This window comes from Leucopleurus acutus (assembly GCF_964270905.1).
Source record: "Leucopleurus acutus genome assembly, chromosome: 1".
NCBI lineage: Eukaryota > Metazoa > Chordata > Mammalia > Artiodactyla > Delphinidae > Leucopleurus > Leucopleurus acutus.
The window spans coordinates 199170151-199192615 of record NC_139142.1 but is presented as its reverse complement, the minus strand read 5'-3'; the positions used below and the strand labels follow the sequence as shown (position 1 = coordinate 199192615).

Below are 22465 nucleotides of genomic sequence, written 5' to 3'. Positions count from 1 at the left end.
TCCAGTTTCCCTCTAACATCCAGCGTCCCGCGCTGCAGTGCAATGAACGCCCACACAACACTGGCTCCAGTGGAATCCACGCAGGTGAGGCACTCCTATTCCACCCCCCGCCCCATGCCTGCTTCGCCGGCTGGGATAAGTGAAACAGTGTGAAAAGTTGGCGCTTCCTCCCCAGAAGCTCTGAAGAATGAGTCTTTGGCGGGAGGATCCCACGGCCTCTCTCCACCTCCAGAAACCATCTTACAGAAGTCTGGGCGGGGCAGGGCCACGCCAAGTCCAGGTGCGTTTCGGCTCAAGGCACTAACTAGCAAGACGCCCGGGCTGTCTCCAAGAGGAGGCTTCCCCAGCTGGCGAGGCGGATGGGTTTCCTCGAGAGCAGAGCTTGAGCTCGCACCCAGGGGCTCCCGGGACCCCCGCCGCCCCCTCGCCCAGGACCGGCGGCCGGGTCCCCGCGCGGCGCGCGCTCCCGCGGGCCGGGGGCGGGGCGGTGGCCCGGGACGCCCTCTCCTCCCCCTGCGGGCGGCCGGGCTGGCGGCGCCGAGGCTCCTACGCGCGGCACATGGGGCGCCTGACGGAGGCGGCGGCGGCAGCGGGCGGCGGCGCTTCAGCGGCGCGCTCGGCCGGACCCCTCCCGCTCCCCTGCCCCTCTCGTCCACGTCCCCCGGCTGCGCGGCCACCATGGCGTCCAGCGAGGAGGACGGCACCAACGGCGGCGCCTCGGAGGCCAGCGAGGAGAGGGAGGCCGCGGGCAAGAGGAGGCGCCGGGGCTTGCTGGCCACCGCTTGGCTCACCTTCTACAACATCGCCATGACCGCGGGGTACGTGCGCCCCGAGGGGCCCTCCTCGCGCCGCCGCCCCTTGGCGTTCCGCGCTCCGGGCCCCGGCGGGCCGGGGGGCGAGCCCGGAGGCGGGGTGGTCGCGGCGCGGGGGCGGCGCGCGGCGCGGTGGCCGTGGGGGAGGGGCGTTGCAGCCGCCGCCGGGCTTGAATGGAGCGTGGTCGGGGGGGCCAGGGGCGCCGGGGCCCTGCTCGCGGGGCATTGCCTAATACGGTGCACGGCGTGCGCTGCGGCAGCGGGGCGCGGGCCGGAGGTTAAGTATAGACCCGGGCAGGAATGCGGGGCCGCCCCGCCGGGGAGGCGGCTCCGGCCCGGCCGCCGCGGGCGCCGCTGCTGCTGCAGCTGGAGAAACGCCGGGGTCCCGCCACCCCGGAGCCCGGAGCCGTCTGGCTGGGGGCCCAGACCTGCGTCCTCGGCCGCCGGCCCCTGGAGTGCGTCCTCGTGCCGCCGATGGTTGGGCAGAGTGTTCCTAACTGTTCGTGTCGCTACGGGGTTTTTTGCTGTTGTTTTGTTTTGTTTTTTAAGTAATAGTGCTCCCGAGAGCTTCTTACTTGGGACGGTTTTCTAAAAACCCTGCCGGATCGGAGCATAGCACTCGTGTCCAGCATCTTGTTGGCTCCATGACTGATACCCCGTACTTTTATTTGTGGCTTTGAGTACGACTTACAAGTTAAGGTTACACAATGACTGTCTCTCTGCAAAGAGCTGTCACAGTGACTTGTGTCGACCGCTTTTCAAAACCGGCTGGGAAAATGCTCTTGCGTTTCTCAATGGCGTTGCCGTTTAAAAAAGTTATTTTCCCGTTATCACATGAAGTATTATTAATCTATACAAATCTGGGGAAACGTTTAATACCTTTAACTTTCTCTAGGGCTTATAGAAAAATGTGATTGATAAAGATTTAATAAATGATTTGACACTACTGAGTACTTATTATGTGCTTAATACCAAATACAGTTAATGAAAATATTGGTATCTATTGAGGATTCACTGTGCGCTAGGCACTGTGTCAGTCACTCTAGGTGTAGTATGTCATTTCCGGTCCTCTGCAGTCCTGTGAGGGGTGCATGATATTACATTTGATAGACTAGAAAACCGAGGCACTAATAGGTGAAGTCACTTGCTCAAGTTCCCCAAACCAGCAAGTGTCAGACTTGGATTTCGGCACAGTCTGAATCCAGAGCTGTGCTACTTCTTTCCACTTCACTAAATTTTATAATCTTGAAAGGGAAAACTAATAGAGTCAAAGCTACTGGAGAACAATGGAGTACCCACTGTGTGCTGCAGCCTTTAGATACCCTGGAGGCTGAAAATATCCTCTGTCCCCTGTGCTAGTCTCATCCAGTTAATAAACACTTTGGGGACGCCCACCATTTATTAACTGGTCTTGTGCCTTTCTTTTCCAGGCCACTCTCCCTTTTGAAGGCCGGGTTACCTTTTCAAAAAATGAAAGTCAATGCATAACTCCAGTTTAAAGCCTTCGGTGACGCCCACCCCCCCCACCCCGCACTGCCTCCACTGTTGTGGAAGGGATTTAGGCTGTCTGTCGTTCAAGGCCCTTTGCAATATCTCCCTGATTTCCTCTTTCCAGTTCTATTGCTTTTGAAGTCTACTGTAACTAACTATGCCCTCAAACACCATGCAGTTTTTGTCTTCATGGCTCTCTCCGTCTTTGCTCAGGCTGCTCGTTCTTTGGGTAATAATCCCCATGTTTCTGCTGTGACTTCTAGCCAAGCCGCCTCTGAAGTTTTCTGGGTCTCTTACCCGACCTGAAGTATAATTAAATGTTCTCTCAGCTGTGTTCCCACACTTCATTCCTAACCTTCCTCCCTGGCTCAGCAAATTACTGCTTCCCCGAAAGTTGTTTGTCTCCCTGCCTATGTTGAGAAGGTCCCTTGCCAAGGGGTGGGATAGGGAGGGTGGGAGGGAGGGAGACGCAAGAGGGAAGAGATATGGGAACATATGTATATGTATAACTGATTCACTTTGTTATAAAGCAGAAACTAACACACCATTGTAAAGCAATTATACTCCAATAAAGATGTAAAAAAAAAAAGGCAAGGGGAACGGAAATGGAATAATCCATATAATTAACTCTTTGGAGGCTTTCTAAAGGTGTTGAGATTTGAAGAAGGGATAGGATTTGCATATGTAGAGGGTAGATATTCCAAGTGAGAGTAATTCTGGAAATAGGCATGAGATGCAAGAAAGCCTCCCGATTTAATTGGAGGGTTGGGGCAGAGGGACCCTGTTGTTTATCCATCCTCTCTGTATACTAGTTTACATCTGCTAATGCAAAGGTTCTTTTGTTCATTTGCTTGTTCTGTTTTTCTCTTTTAGCAGAACTTTGGAGGGTTTATTCATTTTTTTATAATCGTCTTGAAAACAATCAAAATAATATTTAAGAATTAAAATTTTACATAAATGTAGAAAAGAACTTGCCTAATTCTATAAGCTTAGCATGGCCTTTCATTTTTCCTTGTTATCACTCACGTGAGTTACTTCCTTCAGATTTTTACTCAAATCTCCATTCTCAGGGAGGCCTTCGTGGCTATCTTCATTCAAATAGCAAAAACTGCACACAGACACTCCTTATCCCCCTTGCCTGCTTAATTTTTCTCTATCGTACTTATTACCGTATAACTGTACAATGAATTCTACTGATTGGTTCTGTTGCTTATTGTCTGCGTCGTCCTGTAACAGTGTCAGCTCCGTGAAGCACTCAAGAAATATTTGTTGAGTGAATGAATGCACATTATAGGGTATTGTAGTTACAGTATCTGCTGTGTAGGATATTCTGTTTTCACTCACTGTTTCACCAAATATTTCTACATAGTTTTCATGATTACACTCTTTCATGGTTACATAAGAGGGAATAGAGTTAAGGTACAGTAATGGACTAAATCATGCCTCTAATGATGTTTTACTTTAATTTGTTTCTCTTGAATTAGTTGTTTAGGATGAATTCCTGGAGTAGAACTACAGGATGTAATTAATTTAATTAAGTAATAATGTAATTTAAAGGATGTGAGGATTTTTATTGTACTTACTCACAACAGATGCTTGACGAGGAAAGTGAGCGTCTCTCTCTCTCTCTCTCTCTTTCTTACTCTCTTTTAATTCTTTGCTTTGCTACAAACACTTTTGAAGCCCACATGTGTTAGTGCATTATCCTAGGTCAAGCGAGAGACAAAAGCTAAATATTTTGGGCCCTGCCCTTGTAGAAGTGCTACCTGGGGCATTTGTAGATTGCAATAAAAGACAGGATGAAGTAAGTGTTCCGCAGAGGTGTCAAGTCAGACAGGTAGGGAGGATCAGAGAAAGCTTTGGGCGGGGGAGGGGGACCATCGCATTCCAACTGAGCGGCGGGGATGAGGAAAGAGCAGGAGGTAGGGAACAACTCATGCTGACGTGCAGTTGGGGTGACAGCAAGCGGGCCTGCAGTGTAGGCTGGGAAAGGAAGATGGATGCGGAACCTGGCTCACTGCACAGGCCTTACATGCCTCGCTAACACGTTTGGATTTTAACCTGTAAACAGTACAGGAAGGTGTTCATTGAAGGTTATGTTTTCACTCCTTTTTAGCTGGGTGACCTTAGGTAAGTTCCATAACCTCTCTGACCCTGGGTTTTCTCATCGGTCAGGGTAGCAAAGCAACTACTTTGCTAGGTTATTACAAGGAATTAAGAAATAGTGGATATGAAGTGGTCGCAGGGTGCTGGACACACAGTGGGTGTTTAGAAAGGATAATTCCTACCCCTAGTGGTGAATTTAAAAATGCACGTCATGCAGAAGGAAACTATTTAAGATACCCTCACAGTGTACGTAGTCTGCATTAGCAGAGCACCAGACCCAAGGTTCAGGCACGTACATTTCTTGAAGTGTTGAGTAATAGACATATATTTTATTCCTGAGGTAGGTGGATCCATGTATGAACCTACCACAGCTTGTTTATCCTTCATCCGTGGATGGACGTTTGGGTTCTTTGCAGTTTGGGGCTATGACAGATAACGTGGTGAGCATCTGTATGCAAGTCTTGTGTGGACACACGCTTTCATTGTCCTTGGGTAAATACCTATGAGTAGAATGGCTGGGTCATAGGGTAGTCACATTGCTGATTTCTTATAAAACTGCCAAACTTTTTTCAGAGTGGTTGTACAGTACGTCCCCACGGGCAGTGAATGAGCTTTCTGGTTGCCACATATCCTCATCGGCACTTGGTGTGATCAGTCGTCCTAATTTTATACCTTCTAAGTGGTGTATTGTGTTACTGTGATTTTAATTTGCATTTCCCTAGTGACTAATGACCCTGAGCATCTTCATGGGTTTACTTACCAGTTGTGTACCTTTTTTTGGTATAGGGTCTGTTTAAATCTTTTGCCCATTTTTTATGGGTTTGTTGTTTGATTTTCAGCTATTGAATTTTGAAAGTTCTTTATATAGTCTGGATACAAGTCCTTTATCAGATACGTGATTTGTAAATATTTTTTATCAGGTATGGCTTGCTTTTTCATTCTCTTCACAATGTCTCTCAAAGAGCAGAAGGTCCTAATCTTACCGAAGTCCAGTTTATCTGGCTTTTTTCTTTTATGAACCTTTCAGCTTAACTCTGTTGGCATGAGAGCCTTATGTGTGATAAATTGAAACACATGTTGGCTACTAAACGAGTCTGCATGTAGTCTAGGAAAGGAAGTGTAGAGTTGTCAGTGAACACCACACAGAAGTATGGATTGTATGAACGTCAAAGATCGTCTCCAGGGCTTCCCTGGTGGCGCAGTGGTTGAGAGTCCGCCTGCCGATGCCGGGGATATGGGTTCGTGCCCCGGTCCGGGAAGATCCCACATGCCGCGCAGCGGCCGGGCCCGTGAGCCATGGCCGCTGAGCCTGCGCGTCCGGAGCCTGTGCTCCGCAACGGGAGAGGCCACAACAGTGAGAGGCCAGCGTACCGCAAAAAAAAAAAAAAAAAAAAAGACGCGATAAAATCAGAACATCATCATTTCTCAGTAACTGCCGAAATAATGGATGTGGATAATGACCATCGGTGCTAACATCACAGCAAAGAGGGACAGCCAGAAATTTTGGGCTCCCTGGGGAAGTACGCAACACAACGGAGAAATTAACCTTGAACGTGAATCTGTCTGATCAATCCTTTAGAACTAACTACGCACTCACAGGAAATATGGAGGCCAGAAGAACATAATAAATGACATGGGGGTATCCAGTTAGCAAAACCCAGACCATGGGTAACTCTGCAGGAACCACTCAGGGTCTTCAAAAGATAAATTTCACGAGAAAGAGGGGAGGAGAGATGAGGATGGATGGAAGGAGGTGAAACCTATAGATTTAAAAGAGTCATAAAACACATAGCAACTAATTGCAATGTATGAATCTTATTTCAATCATGATTTTAAAAAATTATGAGACAGTTAAGGACATTTGTATCTTGACTCTAAGTTTTGTGATTGAAGAAGTTATTGTTCAATTCTTCACATGGGGTAGTGGTGTTTTGGTTATGTTTATGAAAAATAAACCTTTTAGAGATACATAATTAAGCATTTATGAATCATATTATAGGATGTATGAGATTTGATTCACAATAATCAGGGAGGAAGGCTTGTGGGGAAAGAAGTGAATAGAGGTTTGGATGAAACAAGACTGTTAATAAGGTGATACTGGTTGAAGCAGGGCAGTGGGCAAATGGGGGTTCATCGTACCACTCATTCTCTATACCTTTGTATATGTTTGAAGTTGTAAAAAAATTTTTAAAGCGGTGTTGAAATTAAGAAAAAAAGTATAGGTGTAGATAACCAAGTTCTTCAAAAAGTAGGTGGTCTCCAAGAAATCTGAGGAGAAAAAGAAGCCCCAGAAGGCAGCTAGAAGAGCTCCACCTTCAGTAAGATTTTTCAGGGTAATTGTAGCCATAGTGGCATGAGAAGAAGGCATTTAGTGAGTGTTAGAAGGTGTTTAGGAAGTTATGCCACATCTCTTTCGTTGCTGCAGTGTTCTGTCTCCACTTAGTAAATTAAGATTTCCTTGAGGCCAGAACTATGTCCTGTTTATCCCTAATTCCCCAGCACCTAGCACAGTACCTGTCCTGTATTGATCCTGAAGATGAATGAATGAATAAATGAATTAAGCAAGTGAGAAACCTACATGCGGAACACATGTTTATATTTTCCAAAGAGAGTGTTTTGTCAAGGACTGATAGTGTCTATTTGGGTTCATATTTAGGCAATCATTAGGTCTGGCATATTTTTTTAAAAAAAAAAAACTGTCCAAAACAGAATTCCTAATTGTAGACACTCCTGTTGCTTTGGGAAATTTTTAAAATTACAGTTACTAAACTGAGGGATATAGGAAGCCCAACGTTAGCTGAATGTAGGGCCCTCAAGAGAGACTTTGATTCTCACCCTTTGTGATTGGGTGGGGGGGCTTAGGAAGTGAGCACGGGTTAGTTCAGATGAGTTCCTGGCCATATTTACCAAAAAACAGATGAGAGGTTAGTATAGATAGTTCCATGGTCCTTTCTAACCCCAGAGTGTTAATTTCCTTTATTTCCAACAGGTGAGTGGGGATAGTATTGTTATACTGTACTAGTTGGTACAATACTGCCACCTATGGGAAAACAGTAAAATTTGTTATACTGTTAAAATGCATGGATTTTTATATCATGCCTTTAAAAATGTAGAAAACTTGCCATCTAAATTAATCTTTTGATGAATTCTTTGGTAGGTTAACAGTTACCTCTTAAATCGGTCTTTGGTAAAAATCTGATTTGGATTTGTCTAAAAGAAAAGACAAGTATATGGGAAAATGTGAATGAAAACATTAACCTTTTTGTTTTCTTGTTAGAAGTAGTGTAAGGACTTGGAATTGAGGATAATGAAATCAGAACATTTTAAACCTGGAAGGTACCTAAAACATTATCCAGATTAGCACACTCAGATTATCCCAGCACAGGGTTGAGTGTTGGCTCTAATGCGGGATGGAACTGTGAGGTGAATCCAGTAAAAGCCATGGTGCAGTAGGAAGGGAAGAGCAGTGAGGGTTAGGAGACCTCCACCATCAACTTACTTACTCTGAGCCTTAGGGTAAGTCGCAAGATATCTCTGCATGGTGATTGTTTCGTATAAAACAGTGGCTTTCAAACTTTCTTGATAGCGTACTACTATCAGTTAAAATATTTGAGCATAACATTCTGTATAACTTTAAAAATTACTTATAATTTAAATATATGAATTATGATTAGCTAATATCCCAAGGCACAGTATATGCTTAGAGCCAGACCAGTACAGCAGAGTAGTTCAAGAGCGTAGACTGTGAGATGAGTGGTGAGTTGAGGTCCCAGCTGACTGGCTATAGGGCCCTTTCTGCCTATTTCCACAGCAGTGAAATAGGATAGTAGTAGTCGCTACCTCATGGGGTTATTGTGAGGAAGAAATATTAATATATTAAGTATGCATATAAGACAGTGTCTGGAACATTGAAAGCACTCTGAAAGTGTACCTATCATTATCATTGTTGTTATTATCCTTAATACTTCTACATTTCAAAGGTCTTTGTGGTAGTTTCCGGCACTTGCCTGATTCCTTGTCATATCTCACTAAAGGTCATTGTTTTTAACCTCATGGTGTGCTGAGGAGAAGAGATTCCTGGGGCTGAGGTGCCTCTCTGCCATTTTCTTGCTGTTTGATTGAGTCTGCATTTTCACCCCCACTCAGTCGCTCATTTCTTTGCAGGCACCTTTAAGCCATTTGTCTATTTTATTGAATTCTCTTTAATTAAAAAGTTAAAACTGTATAAAATTATTATAAATTTTATAGTTCATAAATCCATTTAACTAGACACTTTTGAGACCACTGTTTTCAAAAGCCTGGGGTAGCTATTCATTTCCATGGGTGTATTATTAAGGAGTTTTAAACGTTACAGGTGACGCAACTTTTTTAAACTTCAAAGTGCTTTTGTAATTGCAAAGGAAACTGGAAAAAAAACATTATCTCTCATCAGTGACTCTTGGAGATTGAGTACTCGGGTGACAAAGCCGGACTCCACAGGTGTAGCTTGTGTTTCTAAGTGCCATTAATTCACAGCAACTATATTTAATGTACAAGTGTAAGTTAAAAGGGGGGAGGGGACATATGTATTTTTTCTTTTTCGAAAACAAACTTTTTTTTCAATTGAAGTATAGTCGATTCAGGTGTGCAACATAGAGATTCAGTATTTTTGTAGAATATACTCTATTTGAAGTTATTAGGAAACAATGGCTATATTTCCCTGTGCTGTACAATATATCCTAGTTGCTTATGGATTTTATACATACTAGTTTGTATCTCTTAACCCCCTACTCCTGTCTTGCCCCTCCCCCCTGCTCTCTCCCCCTTGGTAACCACTAGTTTTAAAACACACTGTTTAAAAGCAGGCTTAGGGCTTCCCTGGTGGCGCAGTGGTTGAGAGTCCGCCTGCCGATGCGGGGTACACGGGTTCGTGCCCCGGTCCGGGAGGATCCCACGTGCCGCGAAGCGACTGGGTCCGTGAGCCATGGCCGCGGAGCCTGCGCGTCCGGAGCCTGTGCTCAGCAACGGGAGAGGCCCCAACAGTGAGAGGCCCGCGTACCACAAAAAAAAAAAAAAAAAAAAAAAAAAAAGCAAGCTTATGTCTGACCTTCTATATGTGTCCCTTCTGTGGTACCACAATTGTTTTTATTTAGAGAAAATGATAAAAGTGTTAATTAATGATTCTCATTCAAGATTTTTACCTATAATTGCATATAAATATATACTATATATTTGTATAAAATACATATTTATACACACACAGCTTTTTACCTCAAATTTTTATATAATTATTAAATGCTTTATAATAACTTCATTTTTGGTACAGAAACCTATTCCTTCAGTCCGTCAGTTTATCTGCTGAGACCAAAAATGCAATGCACAGTGTTTGACATTGGTATGTAGTTGATCTCGAGTATGTTCTCTTTATTCCCTTGAAGAGTCGATGTAAAAGCGATGTTTGTCATTTCTTCCTATGGGTTTTTAAAATAGAATAATGAACTGAGAGCATAACAACACATACATGTTATTACTGTATAAATGATGACATTTCCTTACAGGATGCAGTGGAATTCGTTGTGACAGAATTTTACAAAATGCTTTTACTTTCTCTAGGTGGCTGGTACTAGCTATTGCCATGGTACGTTTTTATATGGAAAAAGGAACACACAAAGGTTTATATAGAAGTATTCAGAAGACACTTAAATTTTTCCAGACATTTGCCTTGCTTGAGGTAAGTTTTCAACGACGCTGTTTATCTATCACTGCCATGTTTATTTGAAAATATATCAGTGGAGCAAAATTAGTCTTAGTTTGCTGATTATCTACTCCCTACAGATGCATTTAAAACCAACGATGACAGGAATGTATTTTATGTTGTATGCTATTGACAAGTGATTTTTTGTGTGTTTGCTTACAGATAGTCCACTGTTTAATTGGTGAGTTTTTGATTTACCTTTTATGTTTGGCGTAGATCGCGTTTCGGGCAGTGGTTGACTTGTCTTTTTCTTTAAGGGATTGTGCCTACTTCTGTGCTTGTGGCTGGGGTCCAAGTGAGTTCAAGAATCTTTATGGTGTGGCCCGTAACTCACAGTATAAAACCAGTAAGTGACACAACGCTTCGTCTGCTTGAGCCTGCAGGAAAGCTTTCTTCTTAATAGGAATCCAAAGTGTTAACCGTATTTCAGGAAGCAGAGCCCTTGGCCAAAGAAAGGTTGGGTTTGGATGTAAGTGTGATTGTACGTTGACGTAGTGCGTTCGTAGAATGGCTTTGAAACACCAGCAAAACCCAAAGTTGGCATTTTTATAGCCATATAAATTGGGGTTTTCCAATTTAAAAAAAATTTTTTTATTTTAGGCTGCGTTGGGTCTTCGTTGCTGCGCGCGGGCTTTCTCTAGTTGCAGCGAGTGGGGGCTACTCTTTGTTGCGGTGCACGGGCTTCTCATTGCGGTGGCTTCTCTTGTTATGGAGCACAGGCTCTACAAGCGCGGGCTTCAGTAGTTGTGGCACATGGGCTCAGTAGTTGTGGCTCGCAGGCTCTAGAGCGCGGGCTCAGTAGTTGTGGCGCACGGGCTTAGTTGCTTCGTGGCATGTGGAATCTTCCCGGACCAGGGCTGCAACCCATGTCCCCTGCATTGGCAAGCGATTCTTAACCACTGCACCAGCAGGGAAGTCCCTATCCACTCTTTTTTTTTTAAGATTCTTTTCCCATATAGGCCATTACAGAGTATTGGGTAGAGTTCCCTGTGCTGTACAGTAGGTCCTTATTAGTTATTATTTTATATATAGCGGTATGTATGTGTCCATCCCAGTCTTCCAATTTATCCCTTCCGCCTCTTTTTTATACTACAGAAAACCTCTTCCTTGATTTTACGATTTAATCTTCTCCAGCATGGTATCTCATGGGCATCTTTCCACCCATCTTTAATTAATTCAACCAGCATGTATTGAGTGCATTCTATACCCCCTGGCACTGTGCTTACTTCGGGATTTACAGAAATGAATAAGTCAGTCTCAGCTGTCAGGGGTACTGACCATCGGGGAGTAGGGGGCAGCCCTACAGATGCTGAGTCATTCAATAAGTATGAATTACACGCCTATTCTGTTCCTGACGCTGTGCCGGGAATCTGGCTATTTATAATACACGTATGGTTCCCACCTCATGGAGCCTGGAATTGGGAGAGATGGTGCACAAGTTGTTGCAGAAATAATTGTTTGATTTTACTAGTGTTAGTGCTTTGAAACAAGAGGCCAGTGTGGATTGCAGTAACCGGCAGACTTGGCCTGACTTAGGGAGTGAAGGAAGGCTTCCCCGAGGAAGGAGTGTATCAGCTGAGTGCTGTAGATGTACAAGCGTTTGGCAGACAAATCCTGATAGAAATTGGCAAGTGTTATAATACAGATATGAACACAGTACTGTGAGAACAAGGAAGGGGAGCACGTAACTGCTCAGGGTGAGAGGAAGGGGTTTGGGACAAGTTTTCCAGAGGCCGTGGTGGTTAGCTGGATCTTAAAGGTGAGAAAGGGTTTTCCATGGGAAGTTTTGATAAAGGGAGGAGCATTCAGGGACTTCCCTGGTGGCGCAGTGGTTAAGAATCCACCTGCCAATGCAGGGGACACGGGTTCGAGCCCTGGTCTGGGAAGATCCCACATGCCGCGGAGCAACTAAGCCTGTGCGCCACAACTACTGAGCCTGCGCTCTGGAGCCCGCAGGCCACAACTACTGAGCCCGCGGGCCACAACTACTGAGGCTGCACTCTAGAGCCCACGAGCCACAACTACTGAGCCTGCGCTCTAGAGCCCGCGGGCCACAACTACTGAAGCCCACGCACCTAGAGCCCGTGCTCTGCAACAAGAGAGGCCACCACGATGAGAAGCCCGCGCACTGCAACGAAGACCCAACACAGCCAAAAATAAATAAATAAATTTATAAAAAATGAAAAGGGAGGAGCATTCTATTGATAATTAGAGGGAATGGAGTGTGTTAAGACACATTCAGAGCATATTCTGGAAATAATACAAAGTTTTGTGTCCCCAGAGAGAGCTGGGGGTGGGGTTGGGTCGTTGCACAAGAAGTCGAGATTTCTGAGCTCCAGCTGTAAAGATCCTTGAACATCATGCTCAGGTGGGAAGGTTTTACCCTTTCCTCCTGTTAAGCAGTGGGGAAGCCATGAAGCTTTTAAATCCCAGGACTAGCACCTTCCAATTTTGTTTCTGTTGGTTTGCTTCTGTGTTTTGCTTTTAAGAGAAAACGTCCACCTCTGAAGTGGACACTGCATAGGGGGCTGTGACAGCATTCTGCATGAGAGGTGATCAGGTCCTAAATTGACACCGTGGTAGCAGGGCTGCAGTGAGTGGGCAGATTCGGGAGTTAGTGCTGCAGTAGGATGGGTGTGATTTGACGACCAACAGAAAGTCCGAGGGTCAGATTGTTCCAGTACTGGTTTTGAGGGGCTGATGTTGTCCTGGGATGGTTGAGTTATTGGCTGGAGTGAAGGGTGAGACAGAGAACCCAATAGAAATGTGACCATTCCTGTGCTTAGAGCACATTTAAATCGCGTGTTTGTAAAGACTTATTAATGGTGACTGCATTGCGTTTTCTGTATTGCATCTGTCTAACCCTAGCTCTCCGTTATAATAAAAGGCACGTACTAAATAATAAACAGAAAATATCTTCGTGGAGAAAGAAGTTCAAGGTTAAACAACGCTGTGGCTTTCTCTGTAATTCTGCAGATCCAGAATGAGGAGAGTGTGGTGCTTTTTCTGGTCGCGTGGACGGTGACAGAGATCACTCGCTATTCCTTCTACACATTCAGTCTTCTCGACCACTTGCCATACTTCGTTAAATGGGCCAGGTGGCGACGATGTCTTGCAGTTTAGTTGCTCTCGGTCCTGCGCATGCGTGTTTTGTGTGCTGAGCTAACACAGAGAATTAAAATGTGTGTCTTAGCCCTGTGTTGCCAGGAGGCTGCTGTTTTTGAAATCAGCAGTGTTATACCTTGCATTCTAAAGGCTTAATTTAATGACCAGGCAACAATCATATTAACATATATCTTGAGTGAAAGCAATGCCAGACAAACTACGTTAGTGTCCTTAGCCTCTGAGTCGGTCATTCATTTTTCCTTGAAAGCAAGATATACATCTTTGGAATTACATTAAATCAACTCTTGGGCAAAAATATGGCATTTTGTTTGATTGACTTAAATTTTTTTTGACAACTCACAAGGTTTTTATTCTACAAAACAAAGTTAGGCAAATAAGCTAAAACACTAAAAATAAACTTTTAAAATAGGCAAGCTTTAGTAACAAAATACATACTAAAGAAGTTATTTGAAACTTCCAGTGCATAGACATTATTTTAACACGACAGACTTTCATTGAATTAAATACATACTGTTCTTGTAATTGCTAAAAGTGGCCCTTACATCAATCAGTTATTGATTTAAATTACTTTAATATTCCACCTAGTATCCACAAGTTTTAGTATCTTATATATACAGTGTCAACTTTTTTGTGTGTGTATAAAGTAGCAGAGACAGACATTTTAAAAAGTCACCCTTAGAGACTTCCCTGGCGGTCCAGTGGTTAAGACTCCTTGCTTCCGTTGCAGGGGGCATGGGTTCGATCCCCAGTCAGGGAACTCGGGGAACTAATATCCTACATGCTGCATGGCACGGCCAGAACAACAACAAACAAACAAACAAAAAAGTCACCCTTATTTGAAATTGTATTGTTTGTTATGAGGACAAAATTTATATTTCAAGGGTTCTAAACATAGCCCTCCCAAAGCAACAGTTTTTAAAGCAGAAGATGTTCCGTCCTTTTTAAAGTATGCGTTCTTTGAGCAGCTGGTATTTTACAAAGTTATTATAAAAACAACTTATTATTTGTGCACTTTGGAGAACAAATCACAAACCAGCATAGATTTGTTCATTTCATTTTCCATGTTGCACTTAGAGTTGAAATAACAATAATAACAATAACATATGCTGTGTACCTACTGCATACCTGAGGTGCAGGTGTGAGTGCAACAAAATCTCTGTCCTCTCAAGATGGAAGGGACAGAAAATACAACAACTAACAGGTGTGAGAAATGCCAGGTGGTAAGAAATGCAGGGGAGCAGTTGGGTTAAGAAACGTCTATCCCATATATGTCTATGTAGATAGGTAAATTAGATAGATAGGTACGGTAGATAAGATAGATAGATAAGATAGGGAGATAGATAGATAGATAGGTATCCCACATAGGTAGAATACAAGAATTTGACAGTATTTTCATTCGTTAAAATTTTTATTAAGCTACAAAAGTAATATGCTTTCATTGTGAAAAACTCTCAAATAGTTTTAGTGTATAGAATAAACATGGAAAGTTCCTATTTGTACTCCTACGTGAGCCCCACTCCCTTTCCTTGGAGAGAGAAAGTTGGGAGTTTACCATCAGACTTTTTCTTAATAACAGCAATGTGAACACACAGATGTGAGTTTTTAAAAACATAAATAGGGGCTTCCTTGGTGGCGCAGTGGTTGAGAATCTGCCTGCTAATGCAGGGGACATGGGTTCGAGCCCTGGTCTGGGAGGATCCCACATGCCGCGGAGCAACTAGGCCCGTGAGCCACAACTACTGAGCCTGCGCGTCTGGAGCCTGTGCTCCGCAACAAGAGAGGCCGCGATAGTGAGAGGCCCGCGCACCGTGATGAAGAGTGGCCCCCGCTTGCCACAACTAGAGAAAGCCCTTGCACAGAAACAAAGACCCAACAACAGCAAAAATAAATTAATTAATAAACTCCTACCCCCAACATCTTCTTTTAAAAAAATAAATAAATAGGATACGATACTTGATTTTTGTTTATATATTGGAGATCTTTTTTTAAGTCAGTACAGATCCATTTAGATCTAGCTCTCTAACTCTTAATGCTGCATAATATTCCATAGTATGACTGACTCAGTTCTATATTGCTAGAATTTAGATTATTCCCAGTTTTCTGATGCTATAAATACTGCTTTGTGATATTAAAAACAATGTAATATCCATATTTCCATTATTTTTTAAAACTCTGATATTTGTATTAATCCATAGCTAGCTTATGAAGGTAATTCATAACTAGTGTCAGACTTGTTTTTGCTCCCCTTATACAAAAGGCCTAACATTTTTTATTAATTACTCCTTTTTAAATAACTCATATTATACATGTTCAAATATAATAAATTAGTATATATAAATAACCTAAAAGAATAAAAACCTTTTAAATTGTCTATATCCCCCCTACAAAGGATTATCACTCTTAATTATACTATATACCCTTTCAAACGTTTTTATATTCTCTAGCTCTTTTTTAGATATTTGTGGCTTACCATTTTGAATATGACAAAATACTTCAAAATTATAGTTGGAGCTTAAACGTTTCGTCTGTCATAAGAAGGTTGCACTACCATTTATAAGCGTTTGGCAAAATTGGCAGTTTGGAATGTAGCTGGATTCCAATCCCAGAATGCATCTCATGCCATTTTGAATGACCTCCGTCTTTCAGACTTCTAGCACCTTTGAAAATACTAATTCATAATATAGTCTCTTTTTATTTGCTGTATTTATAAAATTTGTTTGCGGGAGATAATGGTCTCTAATGCTTTGCCCGCCTTTTAGAATGCATTTGCATGTCTTGAATTTCTGGAAAAGTTCCAAACTCTACCATTGCATGTTTAAATTTGCTGTTAGAAATCCTTTGTCAATTGCCTTAATGTTAAACAGGTTACTATAAAATCTTTCAACTTTGAAATGCACATGTTAACATAACACATCACGTCAGTTAAGCATAATCGTGAATAATTATGTTTCATGTCAAGAATCTAAAGATCCCAACCAGCTGTGTATTTGCCAACCCCATTAAATAACCTAAAATAACATTTATATTTATGTTCCAGTGTTGAAGCTATTCTCAAGTAAAGCTTAAAAATGGCTTCTTATTTATAGAGTTGCCCTGCTGTGATGGTTTGAATATACTTTGATTCTATTTATCTGCCAGACATGTTCCTAGAAAAACCCACTGAATAGATAAATGCATAATGTTATGTTTTCATATTGATTTCCATTTTAATTTCAAAAATGCAGTCCCTTCAGAAAATTTTTGATGACAATTGGGAATCTGTGAGGAAACATCATGTCTCTTTCTGAATAAGTAGTTAAATCTGTCATGCTGCCATCAGAACTTAGAGAGTTGGTGACATAGAGCCTTTTCAAAGTGCAAGTAAAGTCAAATAAATTGTGTAATTTTTTCCCATTTCATTAAAAATAATCACGTCTTTAAGGCTTTAACCTAGTTTATACTTAGTGTGATATTTTTTCAGTTAAAGAACAATCTTGGGCTTCCCTGGTGGTGCAGTGGTTGAGAGTCCGCCTGCCGATGCAGGGGACACGGGTTTGTGCCCCGGTCCGGGAGGATCCCACATGCCGCGGAGCGGCTGGGCCCGTGAGCCATGCCAGCTGAGCCTGCGCGTCCGGAGCCTGTGCTCCGCAACGGGAGAGGCCACAACAGTGAGAGGCCCGCATACCACAAAAAAAAAATTAAAAAAAAAAAAAATAATAAAATAAAGAACAATCTTACCCCCCAAAAAATTATCTGAAAGTCACATAAAGTTAAAAAAAAAATTTAAGAGGTTTGAATGTCTTACTTAAGAAGGGAATATAAAATGCTCAGTTATGTATTTTTAAATTGAGGTAGGAAATCGAGGTTGGAAAAAATTGATTTAAATAATACACACATAACTACACCAGGCTGGTGAGGAAGCAGGCGGCATGCACAAGGCAAGGAGGGGACACAGAGGGACAGTAGAAGGATCATTTTCTTTCTCTACCAGTTCATCTATTTTGGCAAATAATTCTGCCCCCCTCTGTCCCCTCTTGTCCTTGCATATCCTTGGCACATAGGAATAAGGAAACTCTTAAGAAATGTCATTACCTTGGGCGCTTGAGGCTGTCCTGCGGGTCCACTAGTGGACACTTGTGCAGTGTTCCTCTAACTGTAGGTGGAAGTGATGCTGGCCCCGCTGTGTTGGAGGATGCTCCGCAATCCAAATGAACAAACTGTGACTTGGATGTTGACTAGAACTCTCTCAGCTCTCTTTTAAGCAAGCTGACTATTCCTTTAATGTGCAAATTCAGGAAACGACCTGTCTTCCTTGTTTTGTCATGAAAACAGTTTTAGGCAGTATGTTCCTTAGTAGTTACTGATGCTTCCGGTGGTTTTATCAGTTTTCTAAAATAGTCATTCTTTTAATTAGTAACCACAAAGCGTTTTCCAAATGTCTCCAAACAACGACTTTGGCAATTTCAAGATTTAGATATAAAATTAGGATCATAACTGGTCTTTTTTAAAAAAACAGCATTTGATCAACAAATGACTAGCTGCAGGGAAAAAAAAATCAGTATGATTCCAGGTGTCAAAGCAGTTACTTTTACAATGCCTTACAATGCTTACATTTACTTTACAATACACTATAATAGTTATAATACTTGTATACTTTATTATACTTTAAAAACTGCATCAATCAGTCACTGACTTTAAAATGTATTGTTATTTCAGTTCTGTAAAGTAAGTTGACTTCTTACTTTATTAAGATCTTGCCACTTAAAATGGAAACTACTATAAGAAAAAAAAAGATGATAATTAAATTAATAAGCAAATGATTAAAGTGAAAAAAAATTAACCTTGTTACGTGAGGTTAATATAAGTATGTATAGAAAGGAGAATTTTTAAGCTTAAATAAAGTAATAGCAAAAGAATCATGATATAAAATCCAGTAATTATTCTAGAAAATAATTGTCAGGTTTTTCTTTCTCCAGATATAATTTTTTTATCATCTTATATCCTGTTGGAGTTGCTGGTGAACTTCTTACAATATACGCTGCCTTACCATATGTGAAGAAAACAGGAATGTTCTCAATAAGACTTCCCAATAAATACAATGTCTCTTTTGACTACTATTATTTTCTTCTTATAACCATGGCCTCGTATATACCGTGTAAGTATGTCTCTATTAGTATTATACTTTGATTTAGCATATGCTGTCAAAGTTTTTCAAAAGATGTCATAAGATGCCAGATTAATAAACAAGGAAAAATAATGTCTTAAAAATACATCAAAACCTCCGTTCAATGCCACATGTATTCATAATTTGAAATAACTGAAGGGTGAGTTGTGAGAAAAAAAGGTAAGTAAATTAACACACAAATGATTGCCTTCTCAAAATCACTTAAAAATAAGCTTAGTATGATTTATGTTTTTAAGGAAAAGATAAAGCCTGCAGTGAACTCTTTGAAAGCATTTAGAATTATGTATCTGAACATGAACATTTTATCCAAGAAAATCTAAGGTCATTTCTATTCATTAAACACATACTTGGAAAGATCATCCAGGAGTACTTGTTAGTCTTAAGTGTGTTGCCCTCTGTACTAGAAAATAATAAAAAAGCTGCTTTTCTTAAAATATTTTGAATAACTCAGTCTTTCCACTAATTTCTCCTCACCTTTCAATAGTTGCAATGCATTGGTGAGACTCTAGTCATTTCATTTAAATACAAAGTGGTATATTTTTAGGTCAGATTTTGATAATCACTAGCAGGAAATATGAAGATAAAGCGAAGCTGTTGTTTGCCCTCCTCAATAAAGTTAGAGACTCTGGGGTCAGTGCGGGGGGAAAGAGAAATGAGAAATGTTCATAGAATCTAAAATCGACATTGATGCAATATGAAATAATTTCATCTAAAGAGGATGAACGTAAAATTTGGCCACTTCCTTGGGACCTCCAACTTTTAAGCTTTTCCAAAATCAAAATTGCCTTGATGGTCATATAGTGATTTTATTCCCCTCATCTTCTCCCATCTCAGCCTGACTCCTCCGATTATACACCAGGGCCAGTTCAGGAGGGCTCGGGGGTGGTGTGCCTATGACACTTGTTTCTTCCCCTGCTTTGCGCGACATCTAGTGAATGTTGGAGGTCTGGAGCAGAGCCAGACCTGTCCTATCATAGTTACAGGTTCAGGTCTTGGGTTGCCTTTTTTTCCTCACAGCCACTGAGGCATGTCTGTGGAAACCCAGGGCCCAAGAGATCATGGTTTGAAACCATCAAACCAGTAACTTGTGACTGTGCATTTTCAGGTGTCCTATGAAGACCAGCCTTTGCCAGTAGCTGCTTCTCAGTTTAGGAGGCTGTCAGTTACCTGAGAGCCCCACCTGCTGGAGGATCAGCCAGCCAGGGGGGTGTTTTCCACCTGATTATTAGTATTAGTAGTAATAGCAACTAACTATACTTTGCTTATTAAATCCTTTGCTAATTACAAGTATAAAAGTACATTTTGAGCACTTAGTGCTCAAAAGAAGTCCTTTTAGTTCTCATTTATCAATGGGGCCATTAGAGATTAGAGAGGTTAAGTGAATTGCTTTAAAAATCGCTCAGCTAGTGAATAAGATCAAGGTTTGAACTCAAGCCCATACTTCTACTAAACTACTCAAGATGTTATAGAAGTATTTGCAAAAATCGCTTTAAGTCTATATGGCCTGAATATATTTAGGCCCTTAGGTATAATATGATGGTTACATTAATGAAGGTTCGATACCTAAATAAAAAATAAAATCTTTTATGCATGTTGGCTCCATTTGAGCTAAGTTCAAGAAGTAGTTACCCACAGTTGCCTAAGCAAAATATTCAAAGCTTGTTTTGTCATTAGGTTCATTAGTTTTGGCTATTCTGTTCATTGTTTTCAGAGATATTTGTATACTTGTATTGTTTGTAGCTGATGTTAATTTGCTCATGCACCAACATTTAGCCTATAATTTAAAGTACTGGTTCAAATTGGCTCAAAATCATTCTCCAAATTTGACAGGGTGGATGACCATTTGTCTAACTGACCTAATACATATATATTTGTGTGTGTGTACCAGACTACCCTTATGCCCAGCCAAGAGGGGCTTTTGCTCTGGGCCCAGTTTTAGATAGAGGGCTGTGTCCTGGCTCACTGCTGGTCACCACTCCACACAGGACCCCCTTCCTTCAGATCACGTCCTGGAAACCCGGGACCATGGAATTTGCAACCCAGATGGCACTGAGCGCGCATCTAGACTGCATAGCTCTCTTCCCCAGCCTGTTCTCCTGGGGGTTATAGCACCATTACCTGTGTACACATCCCTGAGATCAGGGGGCAGCTGTTTGTGAGGGGGGGTGGATGCAGCTGGGCTGTGTGGCCTTGGACATCCACACAGATGTTCACGAGACCCCTCATGGTACAGGACAGCCGATGGAGTGGAGAGAAGGGGCCAGGTGGGACAGCTTTCCTTGTGCAGCACTGTTCCGGCACGGTGTTCCGAAGAGTTATAGAATTCTAAATTCAGACATGGCCTTCCAGGTCATTATGAAGAGATATTTATCAAAATATTTAAGTTTGCTGAAGAGACTGACAGTTGATGGCATTAAAATATTTAGGCATCTGGTACGTGGCCCTCCATTTGTACACTTACCCTGAACCCTGTAAATATTAGGGGGTGGTAGCAACTGTATATGATGTGCTTGCTTTCAAAGGCCGCCATGTTTAAGAGGTTTCAAGTATAAAAGATTTCCAACCATAGCTTACCTTCTCTGTTTTCTTTTTTCAATTAAGTGTTTCCACAACTCTACTTTCATATGTTACGTCAGAGAAGAAAGGTGCTTCACGGAGAGGTGATTGTCGAAAAGGATGATTAAATGATCCCTACAACAAGGTGCCTTTTCCAGAATAACCAGGATTACTTGAGTCCAAGTTTTAATAATAAGAATAAACAGCTTCATGAAATATCGCGGATTGTGTTATTTCTTAAACTATAACTTGGGACATGTGGTATTTGCCAATATTTGTCTTCAGATTGTGCCAGGTCCGTTTTCTCCAAGAACTATGCAAGTATTTATTATCAACTCCTGGGTAGGCGATGATCATAAAAAAAATAATTGGGTGTATTACCTGGAAAAAAAACTTTTGTTTTTAAACTAAAAATAAGTGTTACTAAATTTTTTTTGCAACATATGTTCAAAGCTTTTGAAATCAATATTTAGAAATTAGTTTAATGATGTAATATTATGATGCCTGCCAGTGATATTTATGTGATGTTTATAAATGAAACTAAATACAGTATTATAATAACTGTTAATAATGTATTAGCATTTCTTGAACCCAAGGTCTATTTCTCTTAAGTTATAAGGTAGCATTTTTGATTAATAACAATTTTTGGAAACATAGACATAGTTTGCTATGGTAAATCTTTTGATCTAGATAAAGTAGTCATATAAAAAGCCCAAAATATTCAAGTATGTGTCACAGTTGGAAAATATTCTTTGGAAATATGTTTAGGCCACTGAAATTATACTCCTAAGCAAGTTTATTTTTATTTGAATTAACTACTCAAGGTCAAGCTTTTCAATTGTAAGGGTTTTAAGGGATTAGAAAGAATGTATGTATATACTTGGCCTCACTTGTAAAAAAACATAGTAACATTGAATCTGAGGGTAACACTGTGTCTGTTACATTCAGAACTCTGGCTGAAAAAGGCTGCTCTATACCGTGGAATCATCTAATAAAAAATCATCTTGTGACAATCCCTTTGTGGTACTTAGGTAACAAAACGTTTTAGGGTATGATCTGAAATAGACTCATTTTATTCTGAATTCCATTGAATAGCAAAAATCTTATGGTAAAGCTTCTGCCCACGGGTTGAATAGAAAGATACACTGAAGATAATCTAATAATGCTTTAGTTCTAAAAATGTTTTAATTCTTAAAAATGTCCTTAAAAAATTTCCCCCTTATATTAAGGTATGCTGCTTTCCTGGCCTGTTTTAGAGACACTATTAAATGTGTGACTTTAAAAGAAGAGGACCTTTTGGCCTGCTATAGATATGTAGGTGTAATTTTGGCTTTAATTATTCTGTATTCTTTGCATTTACAATCAGCATGTAACTTTTCAGAATTGCTTGTTTTGTGTTACTACCTCCTTTTCATGATTTCATGTGAAGATTTGTAGTGCAGAATAGTTTTGCAAACTTACATTTTAGATAACTTG

General features: G+C 41.3%; 1 protein-coding gene across 1 annotated transcript; it reads left to right on the top strand.

Moving 5' to 3' along the window:
* Window positions 1-559: 559 nt before the first annotated feature.
* On the top strand, window positions 560-21156 carry HACD1 (3-hydroxyacyl-CoA dehydratase 1; the record flags this gene model as incomplete). Its single annotated transcript, XM_082837955.1, is given in 8 exon segments — window positions 560-623; window positions 626-818; window positions 10002-10119; window positions 10306-10324; window positions 10401-10489; window positions 13120-13241; window positions 18225-18403; window positions 21035-21156. Coding segments are annotated over 8 exon segments (867 nt in total). The 3' UTR covers window positions 21118-21156.
* Between the last annotated feature and the right edge of the window lie 1309 nt (window positions 21157-22465).